The 22,351-nt window shown below is 44.2% G+C and overlaps 2 protein-coding genes across 2 annotated transcripts; both read left to right on the top strand.

The window, feature by feature from the left end:
• Window positions 1-24: 24 nt before the first annotated feature.
• Window positions 25-14,611, top strand: zcchc7 (zinc finger, CCHC domain containing 7). Its single transcript, XM_023992543.2, has 9 exons — window positions 25-77; window positions 10,819-11,253; window positions 12,538-12,599; window positions 12,739-12,834; window positions 12,972-13,142; window positions 13,299-13,334; window positions 13,424-13,528; window positions 13,707-13,824; window positions 13,903-14,611. Exons 2-9 carry the CDS (start codon window positions 10,851-10,853, stop codon window positions 14,376-14,378), a joined length of 1,467 nt encoding a protein of 488 aa, XP_023848311.1. The 5' UTR covers window positions 25-77; window positions 10,819-10,850; the 3' UTR covers window positions 14,379-14,611.
• Window positions 14,612-14,966: 355 nt separating this feature from the next.
• Window positions 14,967-20,133, top strand: LOC111967491 (uncharacterized). The gene is made up of 3 exons (XM_023992544.2): window positions 14,967-15,090; window positions 15,759-16,317; window positions 19,849-20,133. Exons 2-3 carry the CDS (start codon window positions 16,050-16,052, stop codon window positions 19,962-19,964), a joined length of 384 nt encoding a protein of 127 aa, XP_023848312.2. The 5' UTR covers window positions 14,967-15,090; window positions 15,759-16,049; the 3' UTR covers window positions 19,965-20,133.
• Window positions 20,134-22,351: the final 2,218 nt, after the last annotated feature.

Genomic DNA, 22,351 nt, shown 5'->3' with positions numbered 1-22,351 from the left:
ATATCTCTTTAATATTGCCCAGCATAATGGTCTCTCTCTGCCTGGACTCATCTGGACACTAGTATCTATACAATCTGGTAAGACGAAGGGTGGGGGTGTGTGTCTTTTTGTCAACAACAGCTGGTGCGTGATGTCTAATATTWAAAAAGTCTTGAGGTATTGCTTGCCTGAGGTAGAGTACCTTACGATAAGCTATAGACCACACTGTCTACCAAGAGAGTTCTCATCTATATTATTATACTAAGACCTCACTCAACCAACTCTATAAGGCCATTAGCAAACAAGAAAATGTTAATCCAGAAGCGGCGCTCCTAGTGGCCGATGACTTTAATGGAGGCAAACTTAAATCAGTTTTACAACATTTTCACCAGCATGTCACGTGTGCAACCAGAGGGAAAAAAACTATAGACCACCTTTACTCCACACACAGAGATGCATACAAAGCTCTCCCTCGCCCCCCATTTGACAAATCTGACCATGATTCTATCCTCCTGATTCCTGCTTACAATCAAAAACTTAAACAGGAAGTACCCGTGACTCAGTCAATATAAAAGTGGTCAGATGACGCAGATGCTATGCTACAGGGCTGTTTTGTTAGCACAGAGTGGAATATATTCCGGGATTCATCCAATGGCATTGAGGAGTATACCACCTTAGTCATCAGCTTCATCAATAAGTGCATCGACGACGTCGTCCCCACAGTGACCGTATGTACATATCCCAACCAGAAGYCATGGATTACAGGCAACATCCGCATCGAGCTAAAGGCTAGAGCTGCCGCTTTCAAGGAGCGGGAAACTAATCTGGACACTTAGAAGAAATCCTGCTATGCCCTCAGACAAACGATCAAACAAGCAAAGCATCAATACAGGATTAAGATTGAATCCTACTACACCGGCTCCGACGCTTGTCGGATGTGTCAGGGCTTGAAAACTATTACGGACTACAAAGGGAAACCCAGACGCGAGCTTCCTAGTGACGTGAGCCTACCAGACGAGCTAAATGCCTTTTATGCTCGCTTCGAAGCAAGCAACACTGACGCATGCACGAGAGCACCAGCTGTTCTGGATGACTGTGTGATAACGCTCTCGGTAGCTGATGTGAGCCACAGGTCCAGATGGATTACCAGGACGTGTACTTAAAGCATGCGCCGACCAACTGGCAAGTGTCTTCACTGACATTTTCAACCTCTCCCTGACTGAGTCTGTAATACCTACATGTTTCAAGCAGATCACTAGAGTCCCTGTGCCCAAGGAAGTGAAGGTAACCTGCCTAAATTATTACCCTCCGTAGCACTCACGTCGGTAGCCATGAAGTGCTTTGAAAGGCTGGTCATGGCTCACATCAACAGCATCCTCCAGGATACCCTAGACCCACTCCAATTCTCATACCGCCCCAACAGATCAACAGATGACGCAATCTCAATCGCACTCCACACTGCCCTTTCCCACCTGGACAAAAGGAACACCTACTGTATGTGAGAATGCTGTTCATTGACTACAGCTCAGCGTTCAACACCATAGTGCCCACGAAGCTCATCTCTAAGCTAAGAACCCTGGGACTAAACACCTCCCTATGCAACTGGATCCTGGACTTCCTGATGGGCCGCCCCCAGGTGGTAACAACAACACGTCTCCCATGCTGATCCTCAACACTGGGGCCCCTCAGGGGTGTGTACTTAGTCTCCTCCGGTACTCCCTGTTCACCCACGACTGCGTGGCCAAACACGACTCCAACACCATCATTAAGTTTGTTGACGACACAACAGTGGTAGGCCTGATCACCGACAACGATGAGACAGCCTATAGGGAGGAGGTCAGAGAACTGACAGTGTGGTGCCAGGACAACAACCTCTCCCTCAATCTGAGCAAGACAAAGGAGCTGATCGCGGATGACAGGAAAAGGCGGGACGAACAGGCCCCCATTAACATCAATGAGGCTGTAGTGGAGCGGGTCGAGACTTTCAAGTTCCTTGGTGTCCACATCACCAACGAACTATCATGGTCCAAACACACCAAGACAGTCGTGAAGAGGGCACGACAAAACATTTTCCCCCTCAAGAGACCGAAAAGATGTGGCATGGGTCCCCAGATCCTCAGAAAGTTATACAGCTGCACCATTGAGAACATCCTGACTGGTTGCATCACCGCCTGGTATGGCAACTGCTCAGTTATCTGACCGTAAGGTGCTACAGAGGGTAGTGCGTACAGCCCAGTACATCACAAGGGCCAAGCTTCCTGCCATCCAGGACCTATATAATAGGTGGTGTCAGAGGAAAGCCCATAAAATTGTCAGAGAGAACCAGTCACCCAAGTCATAGACTGTTTTCTCTGCTACCGTGTACCGGAGCGCCAAGTCTAGGACCAAAAGGCTCCTTAACAACTTCTACACCCAAGCCATAAGACTGGCCACCGGACTATTACATTGACCCCCCCTCAATTTCTTTTGTACACTGCTGCTACTCATTGTTTATTATCTATGCATAGTCACTTCACCCCTACCTACATGTACAAATGACCTCAACTAACCTGTACCCCCGCACACTGACTCGTTACCGGTACCCCCTGTATATAGCCTCGTTATTGTTATGTTATTGTGTTACTTTTTTGTTGTTGTATTTATTTATGAAAAACGTAGTAGTTAAAAAAAATATATACAGTGGGGAGAACAAGTATTTGATAACTGCCGAATTTTGAAGGTTTTCCTACTTCCAAAGCATGTAGAGGTTGTAATTTTTATCATAGGTACCTTCCAACTGTGAGAGACGGAATCTAAAACAAAAATCCAGAAAATCAATTGTATGATTTTTAAGTAATTAATTTGCATTTTATTGCATGACATAAAGTATTTGATACATCAGAAAAGCAGAACTTAATATTTGGGTAGCAGAAACCTTTGTTTGCAATTACAAAGATCATACGTTTCCTGTAGTTATTGACCAGGTTTGCACACACTGCAGCAGGGATTTTGGCCCACTCCTCCATACATACCTTCTCCAGATCCTTCAGGTTTCGGGGCTGTCGGTGGGCAATACGGACGTTCAGCTCCCTCCAAAGATTTTTCTATTGGGTTCAGGTCTGGAGACTGGCTAGGCCACTCCAGGACCTTGAGATGTTCTTACGGAGCCACTCCTTAGTTGGCCCTGGCTGTGTGTTTCGGGTCGTTGTCATGCTGGAAGATCCAGCCACGACCCATCTTCAATGCTTCTTACTGAGGGAAGGAGGTTTTTTGGCCAAGATCTCGCGATACATGCGCCATCCATCCTCCCCTCAATACGGTGCAGTCGTCCTGTCCCTTTGCAGAAAGCATCCCCAAAGAATGATGTTTCCACCTCCATGCTTCACGGTTGGGAGGGTGTTCTTGGGGTTGTACTCAACCTTCTTCTTCCTCCAACACGGCGAGTGGAGTTTAGACCAAAAAGCTCTATTTTTGTCTCATCAGACCACATGACCTTCTCCCATTCCTCCTCTGGATCATCCAGATGGGTCATTGGCAAACTTCAGACGGGCTGACATGCGCTGGCTTGAGCAGGGGACCTTGCGTGCGCTGCAGGATTTCAATCCATGACAGCGTAGTGTGTTACTAATGGTTTTTCTTTGAGACTGTGGTCCCAGCTCTCTTCAGGTCATTGACCAGGTCCTGCGTGTAGTTCTGGGCTGATCCCTCACTCCTTATGATCATTGATGCCCCACGAGGTGAGATCTTGCATGGAGCCCAGACCGAGGGTGATTGACCGTCATCTTGAACATCTTCCATTTTCTAATAATTGCGCCAACAGTTGTTGCCTTCTCACCAAGCTGCTTGCCTATTGTCCTGTAGCCCATCCAGCCTTGTGCAGGTCTACAATTTTATCCCTGATGTCCTTACACAGCTCTCTGGTCTTGGCCATTGTGGAGAGATTGGAGTCTGTTTGATTGAGTGTGTGTACAGGTGTGTTTTATACAGGTAACAAGTTCAAACAGGTGCAGTTAATACAGGTAATGAGTGGAGAACAGGAGGGTCTAAAAGAAAAACTAACAGGTCTGTGAGAGCCGGAATTCTTACTGGTTGGTAGGTGATCAAATACTTATGTCACGCAATAAAATGCAATTTAATTACTTAAAATCATACAATGTGATTTCCTGGATTTTTGTTTTAGATTCCGTCTCTCACAGTTGAAGTGTACCTATGATAAAAATGACAGACGTCTACATGCTTTGGAAGTAGGAAAACCTTCAAAATCGGCAGTGTATCAAATACTTGTTCTCCCCACTGTATATATTTTCACTTTAGTTTCTTTGGTAAATATTTTCTTAATTCTTCTTAAACTGCGTTATTGGTTAAGGGCTTGTAAGTAAACATTTCACGGTAAAGTCTACACTTGTTTTTTTCAGTGAATGTGACAAATAAAGTTAGATTTGATTTAAATCCCTGCTCCTCCAGATCCTTTGGCTCCTCCTATTGGTGTTGTGGAGGCTCACCTACACCCTATTGTCCCTGGTCTATTTGAGCGTGGGGTTTAACACGTTATGTCTCTTCCAGGTTATTGGTCTGTTGTGCAATGTTACATACATTACATTCAACACCATTGTGTGTGCTTGTGGTTTTTCCTTGCATTCTGTATAAGATTGCAGACATCAGGCATGATAGGGTGGCAGTGTGAAGTAGCCTTAGTGCCTAACATATGATGTACAGAATGATGCCCTGGTTGTTTCTGTACCATTAAGGGCCGGCCCTGGATGCTAGGGCACCCCATGTGTTCTCTTTTTTTTTTTTTTTTGGAACTCAGTCAGGGCCTCAATTTACTATTGAGAGTAAGAATAGTAGAATACACCAGGTGTAATTAAGAAAAATGTGGTTGTGCATCAGCAGTTTCTCTTATGTCATTCAATTAGCCATCGATGTCAGCTAACAATTTTTAGACCGGTAGCTAGTCTAGCCAGCTATGTAAACTTGTAGTGATCATGCACGAATACAGACCGGGCACGTGCCCAGGGGCCCTGACCTCTAGGGGGACCCCCTTGATTTTGTTAGTCATTGTCACTCAGATATATGAACATGTCATGGCAAAATGGTTAGAGTTGCAGAAAACTGCAGATTTTTTATTCTTTCTGCCCCATGACAAAATGTGTAGAATTGCAGAACACTGCCACTTTTTTCCAACGCCCCCATGGCAAAATGTGTAGAATTGCAGAACACTGCCACTTTTTTCCAACGCCCCCAACGCCCCCATGGCAAAATGTGTAGAATTGCAGGAAATGTACTAAAATGTTTCTCTGCCGTCAAGAGGGGGGCCACCTACATGTTTTTCTGCGAGGTGTGGGGCCCCCCAACCAGATCTTTCTTACCATGGCCTTGTTTCTTTTAGACACTCAATCATGTTATTTGGAGGTCCAGTGGAGGCCCTTGACTTTTTACACATTGTTACATTACAGCCTTATTCTAAAATGTATTACATTGCCCCCCCCTAATCAATCTACACACAATACCCCATAATGACAAAGCAAAAACAGGTTTAGAAATGTGTGCAAATTTATTACAAATAAAAAACGGAAAGATTTAATTTATATAAGCATTCAGACCCTTTACTCAGTATATTGTTAAAGTGCCTGGGGCAGTGATTACACCCTCAGGTCTTCTTGGGTATGACACTACAAGCTTGGTACACCTGTATTTGGGGAGTTTCTCCCATTCATCTCTGCAGATCCTCTCAAGCTCTGTCAGGTTTGATGGGGAGCGTCCCTGCACAGCTATTTTCAGGTCTCTCCAGAGACGTTCAATCGGGTTCAAGTCTGGGCTCTGGCTGTGCCATTCAAGGAAATTCAGAGACTTGTCCCAAAGCCACTCCTGCGTTGTCTTGGCTGTGTGCTTAGGGTTGTTGTCCTGTTGGAAGGTGAACCTTCACACCAGTCTAGGGTCCTGAGCAGGTTTTCATAAAGGATCTCTCTGTAGAAAAAAAATGAAGGGAAGCGCTGCTAAGGTAAACAATAATAGATTTTGGTGGACAGAAGGTGCTCTTTGGTAAAAGGGGTAAATTGGTCATCAAAAATAAATATTGAACATGCCATACAAATGAAGGCATTTCAATTATATGAAGAGTGCCTTGGTCCTCTCCTTTCTTTTTAAGGATCTCTGTACTTTGCTCCGTTCATCTTTCCCTCGATCCTGACTAGTCACCCAGTCCCTGCTGCTGAAAAGCATTCCCACAGCATGATGCTGCCACCACCATGCTTCACCGTAGGGATGGTGCCAGGTTTCCTCCAGACGTGACACTAGTCATTCAGGCCATATAGTTCAATCTTGGTTTCATCAGACCAGAACATCTTGTTTCTTATGGTCAGAGTCCGTCAGGTGCCTCTTGGCAAACTCCAAGTGAGCTGTCATGCCTTTTACTGAAGAGTGGCTTCCATCTGGCCACTCTACCATAAAGGCCTGATTGGTGGAGTGCTGCAGAAATGGTTGTCCTTCTGGAAGGTTCTCCCATCTCCACAGAGGCACTCTGGAGCTCTGTCAGAGTGACCATCGGGTTCTTGGTCACCTCCCTGACCAAGGCCCTTCTCCCCCGATTGCTCAGTTTGGCCGGGCAGCCAGCTCTAGGAAGTGTCTTGGTTGTTCCAAACATCTTCCATTTAGGAATGATGGAGGCCACTGTGTTCTTGGGGATCTTCAATGCTGTAGAAATGTTTTGGTCCCCTTCCCCAGATCTGTGCCTCGACACAATCCTGTCTCGGAGCTCTACTGACAATTCCTTTGACCTCATGGCTTGGTTTTTTCTCTGACATGCACTGCCAACTGTGGGACCTTATATAGACAGGTGTGTGCCTTTCCAAATCATGTCCAATCAATTGAATTGACCACAGGTGGACTCCAATCAAGTTATAGAACTATCTTAAGGATGATCAATGGAAACAGGATGCACCTGAGCTCAATTTCGAGTCTCTTAGAAAAATGTCTGAATACATATGTAAATAAGTGTCTGTTTTTTGTTTTKAATACATTTGCAAAAATGTCTAAAAAAGTATTTTCGCTTTGTCATTATGGGTTATTGTGTGTAGATTGATGAGGGAAAAAATKTATTTAATCAATTTTGAATAAGGTTATAACGTAACAAAATGTGGAAAAGTCAAGGGGTCTGAATACTTTCTGAAGGCACTGTACTTCCACACTATGAGGTTGGAATAATACTGTGAAATTGTGGAAATGATAAGGCCCTTTTAGTGTAAAAGCTGTTTGAAAAGACTGTCTGAAATGTCCACCTTTTTTGGTAGGATGAAGTTTTGGCCTGCCTGGTGACATCACCATTGGTTAATAGACCAACAAGAAAGAGAGTTCCAAACCTCTCTTGCAATAATAGCTAGTTTTCAGTTTCCCCCTCCCCACTCAGACCACTCCCAGACAGTCCTAACAAAATTCTTGCTTGAGAAGCTATTTTTGTTTCTTTTTGACAATTTTAACTTAAAACGATCACAGTAAGGTACTTAATTGTTACCCATAAATTATTTGAAATTTAGATAAAAATAGCTGCATTGGACCTTTAAGAATTGTTTTGTGTACTGAGTGAATACATTGAATATAAAGACAAAGTTAGGCCTATATGAGTTTTTTATCATGTGCCCAGAAATATCATTTAGAATTTATTAAAGGCATCACATCGTCCTTTGAAAAACTAAACGTTTTTGTCAAGGACAGGTCGYCTGCGGTTCAGGTGAAACTTCTCCTACCGAGACAAGTGACTGCTTCAAACCCCTCGACAGCATGTGGATGTTTTTGTTGTCCAACCAAATGTACGGCTCGTAAGGGGGGGAAACCCCGGGAACATTATTACCCGAAGTCTGTCCAACACTGAAACGGTTGGTAAATAAACTTCCCACTTAGCTAAAAGTGATAGCATGCTAGATTATCAAATTAGATAGCTAACATATTTTAAATACACTATTTTCATAGCTGCCATTTTACATTTTAGTGGACTTTTAATAAGCCATCGCGGTAAATTAGCAGTACGCTACACGAGGACACTGTCAGCACAAATTTAATAGTAAGTTACAGTTGTGAATAACCTACAAGCTAACAACAAAAATCATAGACAAATAATAATAAAATAAGCTAATGATGTCAAATCAATTGATGTCAAAATCATGGAGTGCTGTAACGTTAGCTAGGTGTCGCATTAGTTGGAATAATGTCAGCAGCTATATTCGCGAATGGAAATGTCAGCTAGAATTTACAAAAGATGACAAATGAAATAGTACAGTAAAGTTAGTTAGCTGACGTCTGTTGGAAAAATGTCAGAAGCTGAATTCATTAATGGAAATTTGTCAGCTATTATTTACTATTGAAGTTTTGATTATTTTATTTAACTTGGCAAATCAGTTATGAACAAATTCTTATTTACAATGACGGCCTAGGAACAGTGGGATAACTGCCTTGTTCAGGGGCGGAACGACAGATTTTTACCTTGTCAGCTTGGGGATTCGATCTAGCAACCTTYTAGTTACTAGTCCAACGCTCTAAMCACTAGGCTACCTGCCACCTGTTCAGGTTTAAATTGTAGTCGCGAGATTCAAATTTTAGTTAGCATTGGGTACGTTCGAGCGCAGACCAGACCGGACACGTCGCGTGCGCGAGCGTCGCAAAATAAATTTAGAAATCCATGTTATTCAATTATTGCACCCACACTGCTCGGCGCACGCCAACGAGCGTCTGCGACGCCAAGGGCTAAAATAGAAGTCGTTCCTATTTCTGACGCAGATCGCGCTGAAAGTCATTTCCTCATTGGTTTATAGAAGCAGGTACCCACGTGCCATCTCCTCAATGGTTATACCCACATGGGTGATTGAAAGAGAACTTTGTTGTCGTGGTAATACAATGAAAGTTTAGATGCGATCACCATATAAGTTCAAAGATGAAAAAGCCTGGAAGGAGGAGAGATGACTAGAAACGATTCGGTTGGCCGTTTTATGTGTGGATTAATTGTCGGAGTAGAGGTCCTTGTGCATTTCAGGTAAAATAACTCAATGTTTATATCCCAAGACAAATTAGCTAGCAACAGCAAGCTAGCTAAATAGKACAAATTAACGTTAGCTAGCAAGTGAAAGCTAACTAGCTAAATTGCCATAAATGTTTAATGCTTTTCGACCTGTCCCCAAATTAATTTAATTGGTTCAGAGTTTGTTTTGATATTTTAACCTGCGTGTCGTGATCGCGCTTGGTGTGGGGGGGCAAAATACATTTATGCACGATAGCGCAYGATGGCGCACGCGCGCAGCCGGTTTGGGTTCCGTGTTAGGCACTGCATCTCAGTGCTAGAGGCGTCACTACAGACCCTGGTTCAATCCTGGGCTGTATCACAACCGGCTGTGATTGGGAGTCCCATAGGGCGGCACATMATTGGGTTAGGGGAGGGTTTGGCCGTGGTAGGCCGTCATTGTAAAATAAGAATTTGTTCTTAACTGACTTGCCTAGTTAAATAAAGGTTAAATGTACAAAGTAAAAAATAAATCATCCTACGGCCATCGCCTTGCATAGAGCTCGCCAGCTTGTAGTCCTAAAACTCGGAAATTAGTTACCTCAGGTTCGATAAACGCTGAAAATTAGGTATTATGTTAACACAGGCTTAGGAGATCTTATACGTTTTGTTCTGTGAGATAATATCAGTCAGTAAACATTAAGTTGAYGAATTATGACGCCTTTATGTGCTTTTTAGAATTTGATTAATGCTTAAATTCACAAAAAGTGATGTTAGCTGATTAATATTGTGTTTACCACAGACCTTATTTTCGGCGTTTATTAAAAAACGCCATTAATTTCCCAGTAGGCTTTGTCCAATGAACCATGGCGGAGTTAGTGCCTACAAATAGACGCCATTACTATTTATCTTTATTGTGGGTGGATCTATTGTCAACCAATCATTAGGGTTTTTGTTTGACCCACGCGAACGTGACCAGACATGACTGAAACAGGAACCAACTTTGCCACAGATGCATGCATACAGTGGCGTAGTACAAATGAATGTGATATTTGACACTGTCACTGATTGTAAAATGTACACACATATGATTTCATTTTGTGAATGTGTGATATCGGGGTTGGAACCATGTTTATTTTGACATTATAAAGACAAAGTTGTATAAACAATGGCAACATTGCATGTTGATCTGAGCCTTGCTGTCAGAAAACCACATAGTCAGACTTTCGGCTGTCGCAGATACATCTCCCCTGACTTAACTCCCAGTCGGTTGCTTCACCTTACCACTCAAAAGCGCTCTATGCCATTTCCATAGAGGGCAGGTGCTCCAGTACCTGTGTGTGTTAGAGATGAGTATGACCTGTCTCCGCTCTAACGCCCAGGAAGCTCCAATTCAAACTCCCATTAGACAGCTCTGCAAGTGTTATAATGTAAAAATACATTAGTTACTCACCAAATATGGAGTTTCGCTGAGCAACTATCTTAATTTACACCCGTTACGGCCTTTATGTACTTCCAAAAAAGTTCTAAATCAAATGAAAATAGTTGCTCAGCGAAACTCTGTATTTGGTGTGTAACAAATGTATTTTGGCATTATAACGCTTGCAGAGCTGTCTAATAGGAGGTTGAATTGGAGCTTTCTGGGCGTTAGAGAGAAGGCCGGATGAAATTACACAGATAATGTGTTTTTCAGCCAGCAGGACAAGTTGTGGCATGTCTGCCAGTGATGGAAGTCAACGGACTGGCGAAACACAAAGCTATAATATTTACACAGCTGTAGTTTAGTTAGCTACGTTGATGGTACTGAGGTTGGTATAAAGGACCATACTAATTTGCCACATTTTGTCGACTGTGTGGTGTTGTGTTTTAAACAGGGAGATCTGTCACACCTTGCCATCAGAGTGTGATGATGATGGGCCACCAGAATGATGAGGAAGAGGGTGGTAATAAAGACAACAGATTCTACATCGAGGCCTCCAGCAGCTCAGAAGGTGAGCTGGGGTTTAGTCAGTACAAACAGTCCAGCTCACCGAGAGCTCCCCAGGCCACTGGAGGAAACTCTCCCCTAGTTCTTGCCTTCCCTCTCTCGTCTGGCCGAGCTCTACGGGACGTGTCGCCACTGGACAGCAGCCCAAGCCCAACCTCCAGGCGAAGCCTCCACTCAGAGCGGGACCTGGACCTGGAGTATGATGACGAACCCCTAGAGGAGTGGATGATCCTGGGAGGAGAGGAGCAGGAGGGAGACAGGTACATCCAGCTCAACCTGGGGTGCTGGAGCAGCAGTTCAGAGTCGCCTTCTGGAACAGAGGGTGAGGACCATACAGTTTAACACTTGATAGAGTTCTGCAGATGAGAGTTCCACAGACAAGAGAATTCCACAGACAGAGAAAAGTTCAGCAGGTGGATAATTCCACAGACAAAAGGACTTCCTCAGATGGAGTCCTATGGATGTTATATTGATTTATACCATGGTGTTGTTGAATACTAGTTTCTGATTGGCTTGAAGGCATTCTAGAGCGATAATTATTTCCCTGTAACGCCACTGTATATCAGCACAATAGAATTCAATGGCTAGTTCATTTTTGTTTTTGTTTTTTAAACCTTTTATTTCTTGTTTTTTTTACTCCTTTTTTCCCCAATTTCATGGTATCCAATTGGTAGTTACAGTCTTGTCCTATCGCTGCAACTCCCGTACGGACTCGGGAGAGGCGAAGGTCGAGAGCCGTGCGTCCTCCGAAACACAACCCAACCAAGCCGCACTGCTTCTTGACACAATGCCCGCTTAATCCGGAATCCAGCCGCACCAATGTGTCGGAGGAAACACCGTACACCTGGCTACCGTGTCAGCGTGCACTGTGGCCGGCCCGCCACAGGAGTCGCTAGTGCGCAATGGGACAAGAACATCCCTGCCGGCTAAACCCTCCCCTAACCCGGACGATGCTGGGCCAATTGTGCGATGCCCCACGGGTCTCCCGGTCGCGGCCGGCAGTGACAGAGCCTGGACTCGAACCAGGATCTCTCGTGGCACAGCCTTAGACCACTGCGCCACTCAGGAGGCCAGCTAGTTATTTTTTTTACATGTTCTATGTTTGAGCTGCTTTTGAAAGCAAAAGTTGAATTTAAAACATTATAGGCATTGTTGTATTGGATTTTCATAATAGCAAGCTAGAACTGATGGTTTGGTTAGCTAAACTAGCAAGTCTGTTTGGTTACCAAGGCAGCTACTTTAGATATCTAGGAAACTCGCTAGCTACTTCAGTGGATGTTGAACACAATTCTACCTGCAAATGAAGACATTTATAGCAGCAAATGTGTTAAATTATTGCCATAGTTTAAAAGGGATAATCAACTCGGGACTCTATGCGTTCTCTGGAAAATAATGCAATGGAAGGTCAGTTCCACTCCGCTAGTGCGTCGTTGTTTTCCATAGAACGCATAGCCTCTCGTTGAGTATCCTTTACGTATTTGAATGTATCCCTCGTAGAGATACATATTTGTTATACAGAGCAGCAGTATATGGAAATTAATGACTTGTTTGGACACAATGGTTTGCATGTGTTATAAAGGCGCTATGCTTGTTGTCTCTCTCACAGATGAAGAACTGAATGGAAAATATGCTCTCAAACACAACTGGGCCATAATAGAGAAGGACAAGGTACTATTATCATTAGTTTTCACTACTCTGGAGTTTAGGTCCGTTTCAGTCTTCATGAAGCCCTCAGGTCTCAGATGATTGGCTTGTTCAAACAATTCTTTATCCTGTTTCTGCCCTGTTCCGGTTCTGTGAAAACCAGCCACGCCCATACCGCTATTTCACCTCTGACCGGAGCCTCACCTGTCACAACTGCAACAAGACTGGACACCTGGCCAAGGGCTGTACCACCCCGAGGGTAAGACACACACACACACACACACACACACACACACACACACACACACACACACACACACACACACACACACACACACACACACACACACACACGTGTGCTCCAACACGGCTCATGTTGTGTTTCTCTGTAAACAGAGGCGACCCACCTGTGTGTTGTGTGGGCTCCAGGGCCATGTCCAGAGGGCCTGTCCAGGCCGGCACTGCCACAGCTGTGGGCTCCCCTCACACGGGTACCATCCCTGCCCTGAATCCCCTTTCTGGAACCAGCACTGCCACCGCTGTGGGATGGCTGGCCACCTATCAGACGTGAGTGTGTGTGTTTACCACAAGCCTTTATGTGCGTTTGTGTGTGTTTATGTGTGTTTGCATGTAGCCATGAGCATGTGCAGTATGTGTTCATGTGTGTGTCTTTGTGTTGAGTTCAGTGCAACAATGCCTTAATGTGTTCTGTGTCCTTCCCAGGCTTGTCCGGATACATGGAGACAATTCCACTTCACAGTGAGTGACCATGGAAAGGAGGGGAGGGAGGAAGGGTGAATTATTAAAATATTGGAACATGTTTTGACTGTTTTGTCTTCTTGCTTTAGACTCAGCAGGAGGTTCCCCTCAGGCCACACGTTGACCACACCCACAAACACTACAGACACACCGCTCACTGCTACAACTGCTCCAGGAGAGGACACCTCGGCCATGTGAGACCATCTACATCCGTTGTCTGTCTTTCTCTGTGGCTCTTTCTTTCTCTTATTCTTTTCTCTGTTTGTCCTTTAAAAAATATCTTATTGTCCCTCTATCTCCCTTTCCCTCTGTATTTTTTGCTCACCCTTCCCCCCTTATCTCTCTCTCCCTGCCTCTCTCTCTCTCTCTCAGGAGTGTACTCAGAGGAGGATGGTCAGTGGGACGTTTGCCTCGCTCCCCTACGTCTGTCACTACGACAACAAGAAGGACATCGTCAAACTGAACACCAGGATACACAGAAAAGCCAGAGGTGATACACACACACACACAAATGTGTCGCAGCATGTATTGTATTTGTTGTTGAACGTGTTTTGCATGCTGTCTCCAGAGCTACAGGAGGAGGGCTTCATGCCTCTGTTAGAGCGGCAGAGGACCTACGTGACACCAGGGGGCAGTAGTGAAGAGGAGCGGCCCTCCCCAGCTCCAGGGAGGAAGAGAAGCCTGGAGGGCAGGAGGAAGACGTGGCCGGAGAGACGCAGGGAGAGACGGGAGGTGAAGAAGCTGAGGAGAGAGGCCCAAGCCAGGAGAGCGGTTGGGACGACCAAATCGGGCTCAGACGAGGTTGTTTACACCAGGGAACACTTTAAGAACCCCCACAGAGAACCCATACCTCCCCCTCAGAAGAAGAGACGCCGTGAGGAAAGAAGGGAGAGCAGGAGTGAGGAGAGGAGTAGGAAGAATAGAGAATCTGAGAGGTGGAAGAAGAGAGGAGGGCTGAAGCGTGGGTACCTGTACCCCCGTGATGACTTGGGACCCATGTATGATCACCTCCTCTCCCCCAAAAATAGGGTGCGGATTTCATAAGAAAACAGAGATGTTGTGTTTGTATTGTATTCCATTATGTTTGAATAGCTGATGAGTGTCTTGAGAATTTTAGTCAAATGTTATGGACAGATGTGGGTTTTATTCTTTTTGGTAGAAATGGCTGGGTTGTGACATTGCAGGACACTGTTGGAGTATAGGAAAGGTTAAACAATTTTTTTTTTTTACGTATTCACCCTACTTGAATGATAGACAAATAAAGCATTAGGCTAGGGCGATGTCTTTATTTTCTTTAGACCGATTCGTTCACAATACCAAATACTGAAACAAGACTACTACATTATTTATTTGGTTGGTTCCTCCCCCTCGCTTACCAGACAAAATGAATCAACGCAGTGCTCGATTGTTGTCGGGATAATCAATAATATGGCCTGAAAAGACACCACTCGTTTTATATCGAACAAATGCTCAAATAAATGTATTCGAGTAGTCTGATGATGTTTGCACATCGCAAGAAATGCGTCTTGAGATTTCTGTACTCGATTAGAGTGGTCTGACCAGAGATGCTAACATCCCATTGATTGATATCCACTTACGCTCCACACTGACATCTACAGAGAAAACATCACCAGCTTCAACAGTGAATGTACAATGCGTGGTGGGGATTTAAATCTGACGAAGACCAACATTCTCTGGAGATCAGACAAGGCATTCGGCTGCTTCTATCTGGGATCAACCAACACCGTCTAAAAAGGTTAGCAGCATGCATGCCAACAATGAGCAGAAATTCTAGCAACGGATCTCGGCAGCTAGCTAGTTAAATTGTTTTTCTAGCTCGTTAGCTTTCCTGTTAGCAATAAGCTCGCTAACGTAGACAACGACGGGTTGAGCTAACAATTTAGTAGCAAAACAACGTAGCTAGTTATCCATATAGAATTTGTGGAGGGTTACCAATTGTAATGTGGGAATTGAGGAATATTACAAATGTATCTAACGTTAGCAAACTGCATTTCTGAGCTGTGGTTTATTAGCTAACGTTAACTAGCCCGCGAGACTGCTAACGTTAGCTAATATGCTAACGTTAAATAGCAGCCACCTAAGTTTGTTGGCTGGCTAGGTAGCTACAGTTGTAGTAATATTATTTACTTTAATATCAGTTGTGTGTTAACATTATCCAACCATCAAATAGTGTAACTGAATGTGGAACTCTGGCGAGCGTGTGTCATTTCACACTAACAAGTAGCTAGAAAACCAGTAGTAGACAGGCAAGCTTCATATGAGACAATAGAAAAACCGAAACGGGTACAGCCCAGCTACATAGACTAAATATTTGTTATGTACCTATCTGGATTGTTTTGGACGTTTTCATTATGTGCCTTGCTATGACCGAACAAACTAATATACCAAATTGACCTCCTATAGGGATAAAATAATAAATCCATATTTGGAACGTTTTTAACTGACGGTGACGCGCAACACAGACCAAGAGAAGGTGCACGAACGAACTTATTCACGAACGACCGTAGAGAGGACGGCTCGAACACCCGCTGCTTCCAGTTTTACCTACGCCCCAATCCGAGCGGTTCATGCGAAGGAAGAGACTCCAGAACAGGCCGATTACGAAGATAGCAAGGCGAGGGAAATAGGCTACGGCAAACCTCCATCTCGCCCAGATACCTCCATTACGTCCACCTACCACCGCCCCCTTCAGCCATGGACCCCCCGAGGACTCGGTCGCGGTCACGGTCAGGCTTTTTTCACTATGGCATGAACGGTGGTGGCAACAGCAATAACGCAATCAACAACGGGAACATGAATGCCAGCGGAGGGATCGGGGTGAACTACCCGCAACAGAACAACACCGGCTGGGCTCCGCACACAGCGCGCAGCTATACAGAGAACCAGCACACCCAGGGGAACTACCTGTCTAGCGGGGCGCAACGCCACGCTTCGCATGGAGCACACAGACACCCCGGCACTGGTAAGCGTCAACGTCTCCCTCCCTTTTCCCTACTAATCTTGATGCATCACACCCCGTGCATAGTTGAGTGTACCATGCAATTTAGCAGGTGCCAGGCTTGACATGTAAACAGTGCAGTGTTCCTCTTAGCTGTATAACATCTTCAGTGCAGGGTTCTAGCTGTTTGTCTGAACATATTCTCATCCACCCAGTGTTGTCTAGTCAGGTGACTGAGGGGTATGGACAGAAACTGTTAGTAGCATCCTCACTGCTTATGTGAAAGGCCTGAACTGCCTGTTTGATCAATAAATTGCCTACATTTCCAAACATTCATATATTTCAATTACTGAAAGATGGCTCATGCTGCCTCCAAAGAGCATTTTTAAGGGAGCTTTGGACAAAAAATAAGTTTGTTACTCACCAAATATGCAGTTTTGCTGAGCAGCTCTTTATGTACACCCGTGTTACAGGCAGTATGTACTTCCAAAAATTGACAATTTTCCAAGCAGCTGGGGGGGGGGAAATCTATTCGGCACCTCCAATGCATGAATCACTAATTACTGGCACGCAGAGGTCAGACGTCAACAACCGCTCAAATCAAATTATGTTGATCACATACACATATTTAGCATATGTTATTGTGGGTGTACCGAAATGCTTGTTCCTAGCTCCAACAGTGCAGTAATATCTAACAATACACACACATCTAAAAGTAAGAGAATGGAATTAAGAAATATTCAAATATTAGGACGAGCAATGTCAGTGGCATTGACTAAAATACAGTAGAATAGATTACTGCATATACAGTACCAGCTCAATACATTGGAGAGGCATTTTTTGGGTTGCTTGTAAATAGATATTTAGACATTTTTGGGATGTACATATTGGCTGTGACGGGACTAAATGGAGATGGTTGCTTTGTGAAACTCCTTATTTTGTGAGTAACGAAAGTATTTTGACATTACGCTTGCAAAGCTGTCTAATGGGTGTTTTGAACCAGAGCTTCCTGGGCATGTCATAACAATTTTTTCAGAACAAGCTATATTTTGGTTGGCTCTGGTACGTTCTAATTCACATTTACATTTGTCATTTAGCAGACTCTCTTATCCAGAGACTCAGTAGTGAGTGCATACATTCTATTGTTCTTCAAACAAGAAACACACAAACTAAATTGCACAACTAATTGCATTAGTACTGTACAAAGTTAGAAGTGCGCTATTTGATAGATTCCCCCTACCTAGGGCTTCCAGTGGGGAGACCTGAGGTCAACCTACCACCGCCTCCCCATTTCGTACTTCTGAGTGGGAGACCTTCCCAGGCAGTAGCCTGCCTAGCTCACAAACTAGAATCAGGGCGCCCACTCCGACAAGGTTAATTGAACCACAGTCCATTAGTGACATCATTGACATGACGTGCAAATGTGCGATAGAAAACAGATCGCGCAAATGTCACTATTCCGACTATTTTTTTTAAATATTTGTTTTGTGCAGTCGCCCTGTGCCGCCCCCGGGAAGATATCGCCTATGTCTAAATCCGCCACTGGATTTAGGAGTAGCAATGGGATATAGATTGACTTTATTCAGTCAAGTTCTACACCTTTTTTTTTTAAACTCGTGAAACGCAAACTGTTTGCTCAAATAACCGTAAATAGCCTAGGCGTCCCGACTTTGTGGCTGGCCGTAGGCCTATGAAACATGCAAAGAAATTAAATGAATGTGCCTCAAAAAGATAAGTGGATTTCAACTCCATTATYATCACTGACGTGGGATGTGTAAATTCACTCTCACACTAGATGGAGCATCATGCGCTCCCTCCATGAAAAGAATACATTTGACTGCAGCCAACTCCAGCGCACAAAAATAACACGGGTGCAGAGAGTTGGGACAGACAGCAGACTGACAAACCAGCAGTGGTTCCCTGTCATCGCTCGACTTTGTGATTGACAGGCGCCGTCCTATCATTCATCCGTAGAAGTTGCGTATCGTTCATTCTAGCGGGAGAAGGCTATACAGACKTCTCTGACTAGCGAATTGAAACTTTTTAAATGGAAAGAAGCCCAGTTAATTTATGAAGTGGAAAAAGTAGCTGGCTGACAATGAGTYTGTTATCGGCTGTTCACCCGACAGCCSGAGATTATGAAAACGCTGCTCTGAGGAAACATACCATTAGAACAGACTGGATTACCTCGAGGCAGAAAGGCATATGAATGAATGCAAGCTTTTAATGAAGAGCTTTTGTAATAGCTCTGCCGCCATCCGGACCTAATAAATAACCCACACAGGAATATGTGCACGCACGGACACACCTGGCTACACACTTGTGCGGCTCACAAACCTTCACACATTAGGCTACGCAAACCTACACACATTAGACTCACTTGCCAACACACACTGACGCACTACAAAGAGGGATTTATGGGTCTGACTGAAATTCTGTATCTCCCAGCTGTTTTATCCTCCTCCCCTGCTCTAAGCAGATGCCTCTTGAATACTGTGTGTGTGGGTTACAGCGTATTTGGTTTAGTGTGTGCTATGAGCAGAGCTCTCGGCATGTCACGCCTCTTAACATTACTTTCAGGGGAATGTGTCTACTGGATTTGGAGGTGTTGAATATGCCACTTCATTTCACCACTGTTTCTCTCCCTCGGTCTGAGCTCGAACAGACAAACTGCATGTTTTGGCCTTGAGGAAGAGCAGCTTAGGCTTGGCCTAGTGGCTCAATCCTGGAGCCAGGGTTGTACGAATCATGCTGCCACTGGCTCAAATAAGTGCCCTTTCTGTACCGAGGCCCAGGGACTAGGGCCTATATAACCTGGTAAACGTCACCCAACCCGGCCCAATCCTTTCCCTGTGTCACATCACACGGCTCAGTGTCTGGATCTCTGTCCCTCCCCGTCGGAGCTGAGCGCCAGTCGCCTGGCTGCTCTTTTCGGTTCTGCTGCCACTGGCGGAGCGTCTTTGAGCTGTCAGTCTCCCCCGACTTCATAGAGCTGTGGCGTCGCAGGGAGAGGAGCGCTCTCCGATCTGTTTTTTTCTGAGGAGGCAGGGGGCTAGTTGGCGGAGGGAGAGAGGTGGGGGTGTTTTTGGTTTTCAGGAAACTCCGTCAGCACAGTTCAAGGGCGTCTCTGCCTGTGAAAGATTGGAGTGTGTGTCTGTGTAATATTGTAGTGTGTCTGTGAGACAGCAGAGGGGGTAGTTTTAAATTTGAGATAAGGGAGATTGTTACATTGTAGAGAGCATGGTTCTCCCTCTTGTCAGTGGAAGACAGAACATTGTCTGGTTTTTAAACCAGGCCATTCAAAGCCACTAAGACACATTCAGACCTAGACTGAGCAGACTTTATCCAGCAATACTAAGTGTGTATATGTTCCCTCAAAGGTTAAACATAATTTGGGCAGCTACTTTCTCTACAGATGGTAATCGCAGAGAGGGTTTAAAGGACCATGACTGCTGCTGTACATGTTAACCAGGCCCGTCCAGGTCTATGTTTGAGTCTTTGTATAGCCTACTGCCTGGTTTGGCCCTCCTGTTATTCTCTCTCTCTGGCCTATAGGTGTCCTTCACTTCCACCCTGATAACGTCTGCAGTGATGAGCGGGACAAGGTGAGTATATTTTCCTATTACACCCAGTACCAGGACCGCTGTAGGAATGCTATAGCATGGTGTTAAAATGGAACTGACAGTGTTTTAGCAGCATGAAATCTTATAAAACTATGTTCATATGATGCTTTTATTTTTTTGCAACATGTTCTGTCAAGCGGGCACATAAATATGGGCATTTTCACTGTGTCAAACTTTCATAGAATGTTTGGGAATGATGTAGAGTAAGGCATTTGGCTTAGATTTTTATAGCAATATAGAGTGGGAAAGTGGCTGTGCATTTGAACAATTAAGACACTGCAGTAAATAAAACCGAATAAAAATGTCAGTCTTGTCCAGGCTACACAGATTGGTGCACGATAGCCGATCAGCTACAGTAGGCCTATATGCAAATAATCCATTTGCTACATGGTTCTGCCATCCCTCACTTGGAACTAGAGTGTTTATAGGCAGTAGCAACAGCACAACTTTAGATCATTAGAAAGCATTTGCCAAAAGTCACAAAATATACCTGACTGGATTTCTGCACATACAGTACCAGGCAAAAGTTTGGACGTGCCTACTCATTCAAGTTTTTCTTTATTTTTACTATATTCTAGAATGTTGAATAATAGTGAAGTCATCAAAACTATGAAATAACACATGGAATCATCTAGTAAGCAAAAAAGTGTTAAACAAATCAAAATATATTTTATATTCTTCAAAGTATCCACCCTTTGCCTTGATGACAGCTTTGCACACTCTTGGCGGTCTCTCAAACAGCTTCATGAGGTAGTCACCTGGAATGCATTTCAATGAACAAGTGTGCCTTGTTCATTTCAGGAATTTCTTTCCTTAATGCGTTTGAGCCAATCAGTTGTGTTGTGACAAGGTAGGGGTGGTATACAGAAGATTGCCCTATTTGATAAAATACCAAGTCCATATTATGGCAAGAACAGCTCAAATAAGCAAATAGAAATGGCAGCAAATCATGACTTTAAGACATGGTCAGTCAATACGGAACATTTCAAAAACTTTGAAAGTTTGATCCACTGCAGTTGCAAAAACCAAGTGCTATGATGAAACTGGCTTGTGTGGACCGCCACAGGAAAGGAAGACCCAGAGTTACCTCTGCTGCAGAGGATAAGTTCATTAGTTACCAGCTTCAGAAATTGCAGCCCAAATAAATGCTTCATAATTCAAGTAACACACATCTCAACAGTTCAGGGGTGACTGTGTGAATCAGGCCTTCATGGTTGAATTGCTGCAAAGAAACCACTACTAAAGGACACCAATAATAAGAAGAGACTTGCTTGGACCAAGAAACACGAGCGATGGACATTAGACCGTTGGACATCTGTCCTTGGTCTGATAAGTCCAAATCTTAGGTTTTTGGTTACAACCGCCCTGTCTTTGTGAGACGCAGAGTAGGTGAACGGATTATCTCCGCATGTGTGGTTCCAACAGTGAAGCATGGAGGAGGTGGTGTGGGGGTGCTTTGCTGGTAACACTGTCGTGATTTATTTAGAATTCAAGGCATACTTAACCAGTATGGCTACCACAGCATTCTGCAGCGATACGCCATCCCATCTGGTTTGCACTTAGTGGGACTTAGTGTTTTTTTCAACAGGGTAATGACTCAAAACACACCTCCAGACTCTGTAAGGGCTATTTGACCAAGGAGAGTGATGGAGTGCTGAATCAGATGACCTGGCCTCCACAATCACCCAACCTCAACCCAATTGAGATGGTTTGGGGTGAGTTGGACTGCAGAGTGAAGGAAAAGCAGCCAACAAGTGCTCAGTATATGTTCTCAAAGCATTCCAGGTGAAGCTGGTTGAGAGAATGCAATGAGTGTGCAAAGCTGTCATAAAGGTGGCTACTTTGATGAATCACAAACATAATATATTTTGATTTAACTTTTTTGCTTCCTACATGATTCCATGTAGTTTTGATGTCTTCACTATTATTCTACAATGTAGAAAATAGTAAATAATAAAGAAACCCTTGAATGTGTAGGTSTCCGCTTTTGACTGGTACTGTATGTAAATACCACGGAGTCTTCTTATATTTGGGAAATGTACAGTCCTATTGATCAAACCACGAACAGGTAGGGATCTCCTCCCTTTGACTATTAGATCAACAACTGTTAGATTTAACCTCATATTGTTCTGGCTAACGCTAACAGTGGACAAACCCTCTCAAAACGTTTCAGCTTGGATTTGGCTGTCAAAATTGCACTGATAAACGATGGGGAATAATAGTAGCCTGCTTGCCATTTTACAAACGAGGTATCCATAGTTGGCATAAGTCGTTTTTAAGTTCAGCCTAGTTAACTAGCAAAATGATTCACATTTCTTGCTAGATACCCAAAAGACACCAATATCTCTAGCTACAGCCACCGAAAAATGTATATGGGGGAAGTTGGCCACTCACCCACTCATTGGTGACTTGACATCCTTCCAACGGTTAGGTAG

This window comes from Salvelinus sp. IW2-2015, linkage group LG8 (genome assembly GCF_002910315.2).
Source record: "Salvelinus sp. IW2-2015 linkage group LG8, ASM291031v2, whole genome shotgun sequence".
In the NCBI taxonomy this organism is placed as follows: Eukaryota; Metazoa; Chordata; class Actinopteri; order Salmoniformes; family Salmonidae; genus Salvelinus; species Salvelinus sp. IW2-2015.
The sequence above is the reverse complement of the archived record's forward strand: the minus strand, read 5'-3'. Positions and strand labels throughout refer to the sequence as shown.